Here is a 16,325-nt window from a genome sequence, read left to right on the forward strand (position 1 = left end):
AACTATAGGAAGACTCCATGTAACTTCTCCCACTCGTTTACATTTAAAGAGAAGAGCAGAAATAATTGGTGAAAGCACCTAGATCAGGTGTCCTGATTTAGCAGTGTCAGTTCTGTTCCCTGACCACTGACCAGTCAAAAGAGGTAATGAGGGTGAGTGAGGCTGCCACACAGAGCCAGAGTGCCAGGGCAGTGCTGATACGAAAGCCACAAGATCCTGTTTGAGAAGGCTTTCCCTGGGCTCTTACCTAGGATTGGCTCAAAACAAATTTTGGCTTCCAGTTTTTCCCCCATCTCTACCTCAGATGAGATGGTGGGGCAAGCACATGATGAACATGGTCTGTACAAACAAGGGTGCTTTAGGTACCTAGGGAGAGCCCTTGGAATCAGATGTAATTTGCATGTAGATTTCTGGAATCAGTAGTTCTTACATTTGTAATGTGTCACTTGACATTAATGCGTGATGATAGCTATGAAAGCAGTCATTTTCCAGTTAATCATACGACTGAATTTTATAAAAGAGTAAGGATCCAGTACCTGTTTGTTACTGGTATTTGAAGTCTTGGGAGTTTTAACAGTTGTTATGGAGTAAGACTGAATCTTGAACTGACTTTGAGCTTTTTCACTGTGGTTTTGAGTTATCTTAAAGTGTGATTTCTTAATCTTTTACTCTGTGACTTACCCCTTCACTTTTTAATATACTGATACAATTTGTGAGTAATGCACAGGAGAAATATTTTGTTAACACATTGGCTTGAAGAATGTGCACTTCTTTTTTTACATAAATGTATAGCTGCTTAAGCCACTTGAAAACTTAAAGAGTATCTTTTATAAACGTGCCATATAAAATCCTAAAAATACAGTCATGCACTGCATAATGACGTTTCGGTCAACAACAGACTGCATATATGTGGTGGTCCCATAAGATTATAATGGAGCTGAAACATTCCTCTCACCTAGTGACATCGTGACATCACAGCACCATGCTTTCCTCACGTGTTTGTGATGATGCTGATATCCACAAACCCACTGCACTGCCAGTCATGTAAAGTCTAGCACATACAGTTATGTACAGTGCACAATACTTGATAATGATAAAACGACTGTTACAAGTTTATGTATTTACTGTGCTATACTTTTATCATTGTGTTAGAGTGTCCTCTTTCTACTTACAAGGAAAAAAGTTTGCCGTAAACAATATGCCGTCTTACACCAGCAGCAGCCTCGTACATCTCGTGTTTACTGCCTCTGTTGATTGCATCATTTTTGTGCTCGATTTAATCGCATGTTGGTTTGTATACTAACATACTGTATAGGTTGGTGGCCTAGGAGCAATAGTCTGCACCGTATAGCCTGAGTGTGCAGCCGGCTAGACCATGTAGGTTTGTGTACGTGCACTCTGATGTTTGCACAGTGACAAAACCGCATAGCTCCCCATTTCTCAGAGCATATCCCCATCATTGGGTGGCACATGACTGCATTTACCATGGGCGAAGAAGCACGTTTAAATGAGGTGCAGAGAGAATTGAGATTGTCAAATAAGTAAGCGAAATCTATCCTTTCCCTTAATTCCTTTTATAGAAATTGGCAGAACCTGCAATACATGCCACTGGACCAGCAAGTTTCAAAAGCACCCTTTTGTGAAAAATAGCCCATCTTTTACAGCCTTAAAAATTCAAAATTATGCAATCAGTTCACGAGTGTTAATCAACTCTAATACCTCACCAATGGAGTTTAAACAATGGTGACCTAATAAAATGGAAAGCCAGTTTAACTGTCTTTTTGGAGAGTCTGTTTTCGTTTTGACATTTTATGTAAAATAATGTGATAGTTTACAGTGGGGTATACCTACTGGTTTGAGGTATGTGTTCTTAAAACCAAACGTGAATTATTCATTTCTTAACTTAGGCAAAGTAATAGGAAAAAATGGAAAACTGATTCAGGAGATTGTGGACAAGTCAGGAGTTGTGAGGGTGAGAATTGAGGCCGAAAATGAGAAAAATGTTCCACAAGAGGAGGTATGTTCTAGTGCATGTTTCTGGTTTGCCTAATAAGAGTAAAAGTTTTTTCTTGTTTTATTTGACATAATAATTTAGAGGCCTCTGTAATATGCATGTAATGTGGGTGTAAAAATTCTGATTATCAGACATGCCAGTTAATGTTACAGTTGTAAATAACGGCCTCTGTCTATTCGCTAATGCTGTGACTTTGGATTGGTCACTTTAACCCCTTTTAGTCTTATTTCTTGATCTTGAAAATGGGTAGTCGTAAATGTAAAACAAAAAGTGTAAAAGCACTTTTCAAATATTACTTAATATTAGTAAGACAAAATGGGGACACCATTTAGGTTTTCTGGCTTTCACACTTTGGCTTTTTTAGTTTGTGTGTGTTTATTTTGTATATTTTAAATTTTTATCTGGATATAACATCTCTCCCCAGTCTTTAAAATTTATAACCCTAACTTTTATCTTCGTTGAATATATGCTTTTCGGTAGCAATTTTTAAAGTATTTTTGTGGGGTGGGGGAAGTGAGGGCATGCTCTCTGTGCAATGAATGGTCCTGTTTAAAATAAAATCTCCCCAAATTGCCATAATTTTCACATATTGTCTAACCTTCTTTTGTGAAAGGTTCTTTTGGCTAAAGTTAATTAAATCTTTTGGGGTTTTTACTGCATGCTTTTTGTATTTTATTTTCTTTACCAAAACTGTTCATGATAATTTATATTCTTAAAGTGCGATCACTGATACAATTATGGAGCTAAATAAAGTCTTAAAAATTGATTCTTTGTTCTCTTTGGTGTTTTGTATTTTTTTACCAAGGAAATTATGCCACCAAATTCCCTACCTTCCAGTAGCTCAAGGGTTGGACCTACCCCCTCGGAAGAAAAAAAACATATAGATATAAAGGAAAACAGCGCACATTTTTCTCAACCTAACAGTACAAAAGTCCAGAGGGTAAGCTACATTCATCACTTTGAATTACACTAAAAGTAATTTCTTCAACCCAGATATTACAGTTGGTGTTTTGGGTGTTTTCTCTGGTTAGGCTTATAGGCTACTTTTTTTTTTTTTTTTCAAATCTGATTGCTAGCTTATGAGATACTACAGATCAAAGGGATACCTACTTTGCAGTTTATTCACAGTGACAAATCTTACGCTATAAACATAAAATATGGGGTTGCATTTAATGGTCACACTTTTCTTTTGAGGGTGGACTTTAATTTTGTTCGTGCTGTATCTCTTGAAATTTTGGAGGTTGTCATAGCTCAGAATGTACCTTCTGTTAGATGCATTAGTTACTACGTAAAGCCGTATTTTAGAGACTGGTTTTCACTAGCTGAACGAACCTAACTATTTAGAACTGGGTTTAGAAGTCCTGCAGTGAAAGTCCTGCGTTCAGGCTTCTGTGTATCATTTGTTATAGTTAATGACATCACTTGCATTCCTTATACTGCTTTAGGTGTTAGTGGTTTCATCAATTGTAGCAGGGGAATCCCAGAAACCTGAACTCAAGGCTTGGCAGGTAGGAAAACATTCCTTGAAACATACATTTTAATTTTCTATTTGAATGTGTATTCCCCTTGTTAAGAAAAGACGACAAATGATCATTAGGGTTGGAGGCTGGTGGAGTGTTTGGGGATATCTGGATCCATTGTCCTGAGGAGAAAGCTCAGCTCCCTCTTGCTCATAAGGCCTTTCTTTCATGGTCACCTGTCTAGTAGCATCTGTCAACAACTTCTCCCCCTTGCTCGCCAGAGAGGCTGGAACCATACTGAAGTACTTCGAGTTCTCTGAACACTGTTATACCCTCTGTTGCTTCCAGACAGATGTGAATGTTTTCTCCACCTAGAGCACTCTCCCTCCTGCGACCTCCCGCTTTGACCTTACTCCTTCTGCAGCGTTGTGTGTGCACTTGCCACAGTCCCCTCCCCCTGACTGGCCCAAGAGCCTTTCCCCTTCCCATGCTCCACCGTGCTCACCCAATCATACTACTTCCTACATAGACATTCACTTGTCCATCTCCTCAGGCACATTGTGAGTTAGGTTGAGTGCAGGGACCCCTACGTGGCCTGTGAGAAGAGTTTATGGGGAAAATGTGATGACGCCCAAGAGATTCGAAGCCAAAATGCCATTTTTCCAAAGAGAAATCAATCTCTGCTGGACATCCCCGTTCTCATCCCAGAACAGGGAATCCCTTTTTCCTGGTATCCATACAGAAAGGCCACCATTCGACTCTCACCGGTTTCCATTTTAGTTTGCTATTCTAGTCCACTAGCGATGTGCTGAAATTAGTGACGCTTAGGTACACCGACAGTTTGGACATGGTGAAAGAGAAAATGTTTTAAAATTATTTGTTTCAGAGTCGAGCCAATTAAATCTGTGACGTAGGGTTTCAAAGCTTATTGTGGTTGTACGTGATCCCGAGGGAAGAGTATAGCATTTCATCATATGACATTTTGGAAAATAATATGGCTAACCGCTTTGTAACAGACTTGGTTGGGGAAACAACTCAATAGTCAAAAATATTTTAGAGTAAAAGAGATCAAATTCATAGGCCTGATTATTTCCACGCTTCATATGTTATTCGATGCAAAACAATTCCATATGAAGCGCATGGGTTTTCCGTGGTGCCTGAGTCTTCAGGTGCTTGTCACTACTAAGCAGTTTCTTGCCTACTAGATGAAGGTCAGTCTGAAAGCTGTATTTCCTAATTGTTCAGTTTTCTTCCCCATTAACAGCCACGTTCATGTGAAAGGAAAAAGAAAAAAACCTGTTCCAGCCTCACATGCGTTTAAGATGCTGTGTACTGAATGCAAGGAAGCAAAAGCAGCCCAGCAGTAGCCACACCTATGAAATGAATGCTCTTTTTAAAAGAGTGATACTTCTACAGAGACAGCTTCTTGGCTTCTAAGCCTTAGAAACTTCGCCTAGAAAATTATAATATATCCACATCAAAGATGCTTTCCTTTAGTCACTTGTGAATATCAGGAACCATGTGTATGTCTTCAGCAGCAAAATATTGAACTATTCTCAACTTCGAATGACATAATTGCCAGCTGTTTGTTTGCAAAACTGGCCTAGGCTTCCCTGCAACTTGTGACAAGAAATAGATATTTTGCTCGTTTGTATTGACTGATGGGCTGGAAATACAAATTTTCAGTATACTCCCTTTTAAAAATCTATCCTTATATTAAAGTAGTACCATAGAGAGAATATGAAACTTTCCTGATGATTCAGCCTTTCACAGTTTTCAGAGCACATTATTGAAATGCTAAATTTTATGCTCGAGGATATGCCAAGTTTTTTTTCCCCCTCACAGAATAAGTAGTGCATTTTAGTGTATTCTAATTTTGTTTTGTGTGTTTTTTTTTTGTTTTTTTTTGTTTTTTGGTACTCTGTTGACTTGTTTAGCAAAGTTGGTTTAGTTTTTACTTTTGGACCCTCGTATTTAATTTTCAATGATTTTTAAAAAGAATTTGATCTCAATAAAACCTATAGTAGATGAATTAAGAGTATTCTAAAGTATTCATTTTGTTTACACATCTCATGTTAAAGCTTGTATTGTTTCAAATTATATTATTTGTGACTTTGCCAATATTTAATAGTAGTGATTAAAATATAATAACCAGATACACTTAAAGGGTTGCTATATTGATCTGTCCTTATTCACAGTAGATGTGTAAAAATATACCAACTACTTTTGTTTTCATGCATTTATTTATATTTTCAATAAATATTTATGTACCTACTGTTTGTCAGACCCTGTCATTGTCATTATTTGCATTTTTTCAGATTAATCCATCATTAATTTTATAGGATCATCATTGTTGCCATTTCTTTTTCAGGGTATGGTACCATTTGTTTTTGTGGGAACAAAGGACAGCATCGCTAATGCCACTGTTCTCTTGGATTATCACCTGAACTATTTAAAGGTGAGAAGAGAAAGAGCTTTAACTTCTAATCCTTTTTTTTTTTGCACTAAAATGTAAAAACTCTATAGGAAACCTTTCAGCAGTTAAGATTCATTCTGTACATTACAATGAACCACCTGTAAAAAGTAATAGAGGAAATACTTGGTTTAGCTTATTATAGTCCTGAAAACACAAGTAAATTTTCGTCGTTATTATAAATTTAAGAAACAGTATCCCAGTTCTCGATAAATTCCCCTATTTTCCAGTATTCTTCTGTTGATCCCTTACACTCGACTTAGGTAATCCTGTACATAGCTTTCTCATTCAATTGATCCTTTCTAGCCTTTGTGAGTTTTTTCCGGGCCAAATTTTGTGTGTGTAACACTTGCCTTTGTTGTCCCTTTTATGTCATTTATCAAGGAAATCCCAGCGCTTCGTGAAGTCGTCTTTTTAAATGCTTACCCTTTGTATTTTTCTCTGTACTCTTTACACAAAATAGAAATGATTTGTGTCTTGTAAATGTTAATGTTAGTAGCAGTTAATGCCTCCTGTAGATTGCAAACAAGAAAGCAGGAAGCAGCAGGCTGGAAGGTGTAATAGAAAGAGCACAGGATTGGCAGTCCAGTGATTTGCTTCTATTTTCTTCTGCCATGAACTAGCCCTGTGACTTAAGGCAAGTCACTTCCCCTAGACAAGATGCTGTTTAAAATTTATCTTGGCCAAAATGTTCTCTAAATCAATGAAATGGAATTTCATTCATGTCACGTTTGTATTTTTTATATCCATGTGTATCAATTATAATATAACTGGTACTAAATAAGACTTAAAAAGTAGTCCAACTCTCTTTTATGATGCTATCTTAAAGATTTCTTTGCTGATTTCTTAAAGAAATAAAATTAAACAATTTCTACTTGTATGCAAATAAGGAAGAAAAATTGTAATAGCTAGGCATGTCATTCATTCTTCTGGTAGTTAGTTAATACTTGAAAGTGGGAAGGTTTTATCCAGTAAGGCTTGCGTAGGTAGGATTCCCCATTGATTTGCTTATTTGTTTTTGTTTTCAAGTCTGTTTTATGTGCGTGTGTTTTTCTTCATATTCTTAGCTTAAATTAATTATGAAGACCTGGAGAGATAGGGTTGCATTGTATCAATCCCTTGTTCCTTTGACTAATGTTCTTTTTTAGATATTTTGCTTTATTCTTCACAATTGAATATCTTTTTTGGTTGTCAGCAGCTGTCCTGTTACCATTATTTCCATCACCAGATCTTCTCTTGATTGGGCCTGGCATCTCTCACCAAAAGGTGACTGCTTTGCCCCAGTGAGATTACCTGGACTACCATTACGTTTTGCAAGATACACCCATTCCATGAGCTATCGCTATACTTTTGGAGTAAGCCACTCACTCAGCTGCAATCTCTCCTTTGCTCAAGTCCTTGGTGAAACAAATTCTAGCTCAGAGCACAAGTCAAACCCACCTAGATCCTCAACTGCCCTTTTTCTTCCAGAAGTTGCCACAACCAAGATTTTAGGAACTTAGCTTTTCAGGGGCTTCTCCAGTGACTATTCATATAGATAGTCCAGTCCCTCTGATGGCTTCAACTAGACTAAAATGCCCGGGACTACTATAGTTATGGGTCTGGCTCCCGATGGCTTATAAATGAGATGTTTGTGGGTAGATTGGAAGGACAGGGGTTATAATTGAGGCTGTATATGGATTTGACAGAATCCAACATATTGAAAGCAGTGTGTGTAAGGGTCTGTCAGTGGACCCCAGGTATTTATTTTGATCAACTGAATTTATACTGTTCGTCATACTTGTTCTAGCAGAGTTGTAGTCTTTAAGAGGTTTTCAAGGCATGATGTAAGACCTAACTTTCTTCATCAGTTATTAGTTTTCTCCCCTTCCCCACATAAAGAATATGAACATTTTCAGTTCATTGAAAATAATCGTTCTTCAATTGTATAATCACATCCAAAGACCTACTGTAGTATATGTTCTTTGAAAACAGAAGATGGCCCAAACTCAAGGCTTTGTAAATGAAGAGAATAACTGGCGAATCTGTTTCAATTCAGATTACATACAATGTGTGATTTTTTTTTTTTAGGGTTAGCTGGTTAAACCGTAAATGTCACTTTTCTATATTCATACATTTTAGAGTTGTTTTATTTAATGTCCTATCAAGCAGTACCCAAATTAGCATATCCATGTGTTAGCAGATTCCATTGGCTAATAGTGCCAGATGAAACAACTTGAAATTCTATTAATGCTGAGTATTTTTGTTGTATCTCTAATTCTGGACATCAATAATCTGTTATCTCGAGTAATTTTCTTGTTAAGGAGATCGTTCAGTTTCCTGATAATTCTGTGTAACAGTGTTTACTGTAAATTTAGAACTGAAATTGAAATATTTCCAGTGTTCTTTTTATCTGATGAAAAGGAGAAAGGTATTATTAAGTAAAATGTCAAATTATTTTTACTGTTATCTTGTATATTTTAAATAGGAAGTAGACCAGTTGCGTTTGGAGAGATTACAAATTGATGAGCAGTTGCGACAGATTGGAGCTAGTTCTAGACCACCACCAAATCGTACAGATAAGGAAAAAGGCTATGTGACTGATGATGGTCAAGGAATGGGTCGAGGTAGTAGACCTTACAGAAATAGGGGGCACGGCAGACGCGGTCCTGGATATACTTCAGGTACAAACTAAGCATTTTCCTCAGTAACTTTATCTGTTCCTAGACTTAATAGCTGCTAATCTCTAATATTCATTAGAACCCCGTTATAACAATTTCTCACTACATGGTTTCCGATTGACAGTGGGTCCAATTGTGTTGCAAGAGACATAGAGTAAAAACCTGATAACAACACATAGAGTTCACAGGGCAGGTATGAGTTCTGTCCACTTTCTGACTGGGGATAAATCTGCTTAAGCCCTTGTGTGTTGATGACTTTCTATAAGGCCTTTCCTGATTTTATTACTGTATAGCCAAACCTTTCTTTCATTTGTGTACTGTGGCTCATTTTTTGTCAGGCATGTGCTGGTCATACTTGCTGGATGGACTGTGTAAATCAGGGGTCTGCATCCTGTGGCTGCTAAGGTGATTTTGAATGGCATGGCCAAGGTCAGCCCTAGGCACAGTCAAGAAGCAGGCGAAGTTTGTCTTTGCCTCCCCAGCTCTTCTGTCAGTGCTGCTTTCTTCTCTCCCAGTACCTCTCACTGAACGCTGTCCCCACCCGCCAGTGCCTACTGTCTTTCTCGCTCAACTGTGTATCTACTATGTAACTTGCTAATTACAGTATAAGGTATAATCCATCTCACAAATATTTGCATTTCAAAAGGGAACTCTTTAAGATGGAAAAGCCTTCAAGATCCACAGGAATGAAGCTATAATGGTGAAGCTATAATTGGTCATTAGCTCCAACAGAGGAAGAGAGAGAGGTAGTAGAGCTGGTGTTCTGGAGTTGGGGAGAGACGTACCTACTCCTAAGACCAACCCTGACCCGAACCCCGAACCCCTCTCCCAGAAAGCCGTTATCTTTGCCGTTGAGGCCCCAGCTCAGGATGGAGCTCTTCCCCTCCCCCCCCCACTACCATCCCTTAGGTCGTGAAGCCACCCCTGAGGCATAACGAGTTTATGATGATAATTCCTTTATTGATGATAAATGATTCCAGTGGGAATGGGAGGGAGGGAAGATTGTGGACCAAGCATCAAATAAGCATATCCCGGTTCAGCTAGGTCCAGTTCCTGATTCCACAAGAGACCCTTCCATGAGACCGTTGACCTGGTGGCCTTCTTGTCACCCTCTCAGAGGGGACCAAAATGTGGGCATTCCCCTCTGTCCCTTAGCCAAACTTTGTTAAAAGGAACTCTATAGAGGTTTTGTTTATGAAGGTGTTGCATTTCACTCTTGTAGACAACTTTTCCTCCAGAGAGCACAGATGTTTAAAGGAGCACAGCTGTTAAATGATATGACAGACTCAGGTTTGAACTTAGATGGCTAATAAAGTACCATTTATTTTTTTTAAATAAGCACCAAAAACGTTTGAAACCAAAATTACCTCAAATATTGGAAAACCCTTCATTTTGAATTTGAGATCATTTGTTTTACAAAAGGGAAGGTGGGCCGATAAATTAGGAAGAGTATTGGATTACCCCTGAAACGTCTCTGGAAGCTTCTGTTAACCTAACTTTTTTTTTTAAAGTCAGACAATGGTATATAACTTTTAACTCTCGATAGGAACTAATTCTGAAGCATCAAATGCTTCTGAAACAGAATCTGACCACAGAGACGAACTCAGTGATTGGTCATTAGCTCCAACAGAGGAAGAGAGGGAGAACTACCTGCGCAGAGGAGACGGGCGCCGGCGCGGCGGCGGAGGAAGAGGACAGGGAGGAAGGGGACGCGGAGGCGGCTTCAAAGGTACAGACAGAGGTTTCCATCTGTCAAGAAATAACGGTGAATTGTAAGAACTGTCTGAAGTTGTGTGAAGAAGCACCATGACCAAATGGTGGATTACCAAGGTGCCATTTCTCAGCCTTTCCTTCATATATTAGTTCACAGAACATTCGACAACCTTCCCTCTGATTTATGTAGAATATATGAGTAAACACTGATAATGAGTTCAGCTGCCCTGGCAATTCTAACCATAATATCTGTTAGAGTCTGTAGTTGGTCTAAGTAAATGGAGGGTATGGGAATAAAGAGCTTCCAATCAGCCTCTTAGAATCAGTAACTGTCGAACCTTTTCAAATGTCTCCGCAGGAAATGATGATCACTCCCGAACAGATAATCGTCCGCGTAACCCCAGAGAGGCTAAAGGAAGGACAGCAGATGGATCCCTCCAGGTAAACTCGTGCGCCTCTTTTCACCTCAATTGTTTGAATCGTGGTAGTATGAGATTTACGAGTTCATTTTACTTTGTGTTTAACCATGTTCAAAGATGGCCAATTTGATTTGTGAGAAATCATTTTCTTTCAACCTTACAGTTGTGAGCCATCTTAGTCCTTCAGGCAAGTATGCAAAAATTTCTCTGGAGCCTATGCAGTCTGAGTATTTGTAAAGACATTGGCGGCCACATTATGACTTCAATACACATGGGTGGTCCCTCCCATTCCTCCAAGGAAAGGATATCCCGGACTGTACTGAGAGAGAGAGAGACCTGAGTAAGCCCTGTTGGTCCCTCCTCCCCTGGCTAGCAGGGACCGAGTGTCCTCTTTAAGGGGAAAGTAAGGAAAAGAAGGTGTTTGTCTCATGGATAACAATTGTGATAGACAGGAGCTGATCATACTCAGCTAGAACCGCGGAGCGAGTCACCTGTTGGTTTGCAGCCGGCCGCTCCTCGGAGACTCTCATCTCAGTTGGTCATCACATGTGCTGAACCCACTGTGAAATCATTTGAAAATTACCCCTGAGCGTGTCCAGACACCTTTGCTAGATGTTCTGTGTGTGTTAGCTAATTAAACCTTACAGCAGCCCCCTGAGGTAATGAGTTTGATTATTCTGTCTTATGGGTGAGTAAACTGAAGTTTTACTAAAAGTTTCAGTCCTTTGCCCAAGGTCACAAAGTTTGCATACGGTGCAGGGATATTCCAACCCCGGTGTCTGATTCCCAGAACCCATGTTCTCTTCTTCTACTTCTTTGACTCTTAATTCTTAATCCAACTCGTTAGGGTCCCTCCTTGACTATGGAATGGTTTGGGACCAGCACCTGAGATTAGTGAGAGATAATTTTTTAAGAGCAGAAACTTCATGACAGAAGGTTCTTTACATTTAATAGCAGTTGTAAGTAGGTGTAAACTTCTAATGGGTTTTTTGGGACCAGCATAGAAAAGACCTTAAACCTAGATAAAACGATAGATGAAATAATGTACGTACATGTGCTTTACAAAGATGTAAGACATTTATATGGGCCAATTTTGTAATTCCCTACTTAAACTGCCATGTTCAATGAAATTGGCAATCCAATTCCATTGTTAAAAGGATGCATATTTATATTTATAATTAAAACGGACTATCGGAAGAAAGGTATTTTCTATGTAAGTATGAAAATAAATCTAAAAGCACAGAACCCTTGACAACAAAGCCTTTAAAATGCACACCCAGGCCCAACACTTAAACACACTTTGAAATTACAGTGAACCATTTTGGGATATATGTAGTATTTGTACTTGAAGCAGATCAATATCTGTAGTTGTTTTAGGCCCATGAGTCAATATTATCTTCCTTTTGTATAGCATCTAGAATTGTATTTCTTTTAAGTGTTCAGTGTTGGCACTTAAAATATTGCATAAATCTTAGAATATTATTTTTAAATTGCATTCATCTTTACACTCTTCCTGGGATTCCAGTTCCTCCACACATTAGTGTCTTCAAATTTCCCTAAACCACTCTTACTCTTCAGACAGAGTTCAAGTTATATGACCATCTGACTTGCCTCACTGAAATACAAGCTACCAGAAAGCACTGCTCATATTCTTCTACTGTAGGACAATGGGGGCCCTGAACATAGAGCAACTTAATCACACCCATGATAGATATAAAGGTGTGAACTGAGGGCTAGTTACTAAGTGAGTTAGCTGAGTTATTATCCTGGTAAAATTGGAATAGTAAGACATGAATTTGTCTCTCTTCTCCTGGGTTTCATAATCTTTGAAGAATAATCCGTTCTTTTGAACTCTAGTATTATAGCCATGTATATATTATAATCAGTAAGAGTAATTCATTTTAACTATTTGTTTCTCACTGTTTTATTCTGCTTAGAAGAAGACACAGTAGGATTGTGAGTTTTTATCTAACTTTGGATGCATTGAGATGACCAGTGTGTTCCAGTTAAAGAAGAAGAGTATTTTAAAATCATAAACCAAATAAAGATCCTACTGACCTCAGTTCTTGCACTTGTATTCTCACCCCAGTCTCTTTCCCCTTTAACATGTGGAATTTACACTGCAGGCTTAAATTTCTTGTCAGGCCAATTACAGATTACAATAGGATGTGGTCTGTGTATATAACAACTATAACTTGTTTTAGATCAGAGTTGACTGCAATAATGAAAGGAGTGTCCACACTAAAACATTACAGAATACCTCCAGTGAAGGTAATCGGCTGCGCACGGGTAAAGATCGTAACCAGAAGAAGGAAAAGCCAGACAGCATGGATGGTCAACAACCACTTGTGAATGGAGTACCCTAAACTGCATAATTCTGAAGTTACATTTCCTATACCATTTCCATCATTCTTATTCCATATTAGAAAACTTTGTTAGGCCAAAGACAAATAGTAGGCAAGATGGCACAGGGCATGAAATGAACACAAATTCTGTTTAAGAATTTTATTTTATTTTTTTTTGGTATTGGCCATAAGCAACAATTTTCAGATTTGCACAAAAAGATACCTTGAAATTTTGGAGCACTGCTTTTAAGTATACTTACCACTTCAAGACAGGGTTTTAGTTGGGTTTATTTTTTAAAGTACTGAGAAATGATATTCTTTGTTCATTTGGATCATTTTCCTGCATTGGGTGATAACTCACTGGTACATTTCAGTTTTTTGTTTTTTTGTTTTTTTGTTTTTTTTAAAATAAATAGCACTTATAGTAATCATATTAGACTTCTCTTTTCAGTCTCATTCAAATACTGTCATTTCATGTCCTGTGTGAGTTTATGTTTTGGTCCACTTTTCCAGTATTTTAGTGGACCCTGAAATGTGTGTGATGTGACGTTTGTCATTTTCATTAGCAAAAAAAAACAAAAGTTGTATGATCTGTGCCTTTTTTATATCTTGGCAGGTAGGATTATTATATTTGGATGCAGAGTTCAGGGAAGATAAGTTGGAAACACTAAATGTTAAAGATGTAGCAAACCCTGTCAAACATTAGTACTTTATAGAAGAATATGCATGCTTTCCATATTTTTTTCCTTGCATAAACATCAGGTTAGGCAGTATAAAGAATAGGACTTGTTTTTGTTTATGTTTTGTTGCACTGAAGTTTGACAAATAGTGTTATTGAGAGGGATGTGTAATTGTTTTCTGTATTGACAGGAGAAGAAATAACTATCTTTTCATTTGAGAGAGGCTAAAATGCTTTCAGCTAGGAACAAATCTTTTTGGTCGAAAGTTGGTAGGACATTGCCTGCTCTTTGGCCTGATGACCAGTTTTAACTTAGAGCCTTTTTTTTTTTATTTTGTCGTCCCCCCTGTTTTGTGAACTTTTTCGTATTTTAATTTGAAGCTTCTTTCGGGGAGATAGAAAGATCATTTCCATTTGTGCATAATCCTGTGACGTACAGGTACTTTGTCTAAGAAATATTGGAGGCAGGTTAAATGTTTTGTATACTTTGAAATATTAGGTCTAACATATAAGCAGAATTGGAACAGAGTAGGATTGGTTAACAAACAATACTTCTTTTCTTTAGATTTTTTTTTTTTCCTTCCTGACGTGTTGGGTTTAGGTTTTGCTTTGAGGTTTTTTGTTGTTGTTTTTTTTTTTAATGAATGAAATTTACTGAGGAAAAATATGTGAAGGACCTTCGCTCTAAGATGTTATATTTTTCTTAAAAAATAACTCCAAGTCGGGGTACCACTGAATCTGTACAGAGCCGTACAAACCGAAGTTCTGCCTCTGATGTATTTTGTGAGTTTGTTTCTTTGAATTTTCATTTTACAGTTACTTTTCCTTGCATACAAATAAGCATATAAAATGGCAACAAACTGCACATGATTTCAAGAATATTAAAAAGTCTTAAAAGTATTGCCAAACATTAATGTTGATTTCTAGTTATTTATTCTGGGAATGTATAGTATTTGAAAACAGAAATTGGTACCTTGCACACATCATCTGTAAGCTGTTTGGTTTAAAATACTGTAGATAATTAACCAAGGTAGAATGACCTTGTAATGTAACTGCTCTTGGGCAATATTCTCTGTACATATTAGCAACAACAGATTTTATGTTGACATTTGTTTGGTTATAGTGCAATATATTTTGTATGCAAGCAGTTTCAATAAAGTTTGATCTTTCTCTGCTAAATTGATGTTGATGCAATCCTTACAAATGATTGCTTTTAAAATTTTAAGATAGGAGAAGAAATCTATAGAAAGTGTTCTGTTACAAAATGTAACTGTTACCACTGGAAATTTCACATTATAGAAAGTTAGCCGTTATCTACCAACTTGCAAGAAGTGGATCTTATTTAATAAGGTGAAAAAAACCAACAAAATGGTACAAAAGCACATTGTGCCATTATAATATACACCAAGTCTCTTTACAGAGGCCGAGTTCGGCAAAGCGCTAGCTTAATTTGTGAATTACTAACTTCTAAAACTGTACTTTGATTCACATGTTTTCAAATGGAGTTGGAGTTGATTCATAATACAATATTTGTGTGCTAAACGTGTATGTTTTTCAGTTCAAAGTCATGATGTTTTTAAAAATCTTATTAAAGTTTCAAAAATCTGAAGATTGTTTATCTAGATGTAAATTTTTATTAAAAAGTTGCACTTATGAAAAAGCAAAAAATTAGTCTGACAGATGTTTGCTCCTGGTCTTAAATTTCTAAATGTAACGAAAAAAAATGAACAATATATAGGGGGAAAGTTATTTATCATGCAAAAGCATATATGCCTTGCAAATAATCTTTGATGTGCCCTTAAAAGGCAAAGACGTTGATATTTGACAATATAATTCTCCATATTCCCAGTTACGAGATTTCAGCACATTCATTACATAGACTACCACTAAACAATATTAAACACATACTTTTGTCCACATATGAACATACCCTGCCGTTTGGAAAATATTAAGTGTGTCTATGTAGTTTAAAAAAAACAGCTTTGATGTCAATATCTCAGCAATAAAATCAATGACAGGTTTATGGGTGGATGTGCCTGAATTGGCTGCTGTGGTCACTTCGAGGAACTCTGATACAGCCTGGAGAAAAGGGTAGAAATGGAGAGACGAGCTTGAACATTTTACCTGCTATTAGAATCCCAAATGATCCAGAGATGCAGGGCAGTCTCATCTATATTGATATGTTGGGTTTTTTTCCAGAACAATTTGTCCTTGTTTTCTGCTTGTCTAGTTTTTCATTCTGGCATTTTCCTGCTTCTTTGCTGCCCCTTCTGCCTAGTTCTGGGCTCTTGTAGAGCCAGAAGAGCTGAACGCAGTCTGTTAGAGGTGGTAGGTAAACAGTCCTCAGGAGACTTGCTTGCGTTTTCCTGGTTTCACACTAGTTTTCAGTGCTGCGCATGAACAGCCTTTGTTGGCAGCAGCGGGCTGCTGACTCGACTTGGCTCCTCAGGCATTTCCCTCATGTGATCATGAGCTTAGAGTGCGTGGTGGCTGGGAATCCAGTGCCTTTTTAGAGTCAGTATACGAAAGTGAATCCCAATAAGCCAGTTTGTTTCATGACTG

The 16,325-nt window shown here is 37.6% G+C and overlaps 1 protein-coding gene across 19 annotated transcripts in view; it reads left to right on the forward strand.

Moving 5' to 3' along the window:
- The window catches only part of FMR1 (fragile X messenger ribonucleoprotein 1), a 38,063-nt gene extending 22,632 nt beyond the window's left edge, over positions 1–15,431 (forward strand). The window contains exons 10-17 of one of the 19 annotated variants that reach the window (XM_019757330.3): positions 1,908–2,017; positions 2,820–2,954; positions 3,460–3,522; positions 5,846–5,932; positions 8,415–8,610; positions 10,154–10,336; positions 10,679–10,761; positions 12,944–15,431. In XM_019757330.3, coding sequence (XP_019612889.1) covers positions 1,908–2,017; positions 2,820–2,954; positions 3,460–3,522; positions 5,846–5,932; positions 8,415–8,610; positions 10,154–10,336; positions 10,679–10,761; positions 12,944–13,105 — 1,019 coding nt within the window. In that variant the 3' untranslated portion in view covers positions 13,106–15,431. Of the gene's footprint in view, positions 1–1,907; positions 2,018–2,819; positions 2,955–3,459; positions 3,523–5,845; positions 5,933–8,414; positions 8,611–9,330; positions 9,681–10,153; positions 10,337–10,678; positions 10,762–12,676 lie in introns of those variants that run through there. The other 18 variants (XM_019757332.3, XM_019757331.3, XM_019757335.3 and 15 more) reach the window with 18 other exon arrangements.
- The last annotated feature ends 894 nt before the right edge of the window (positions 15,432–16,325 follow it).

The sequence above is a fragment of the Rhinolophus sinicus genome, chromosome 18 (genome assembly GCF_057876585.1).
Source record: "Rhinolophus sinicus isolate RSI-liver-muscle chromosome 18, RSI-T2T, whole genome shotgun sequence".
Lineage (NCBI taxonomy): Eukaryota > Metazoa > Chordata > Mammalia > Chiroptera > Rhinolophidae > Rhinolophus > Rhinolophus sinicus.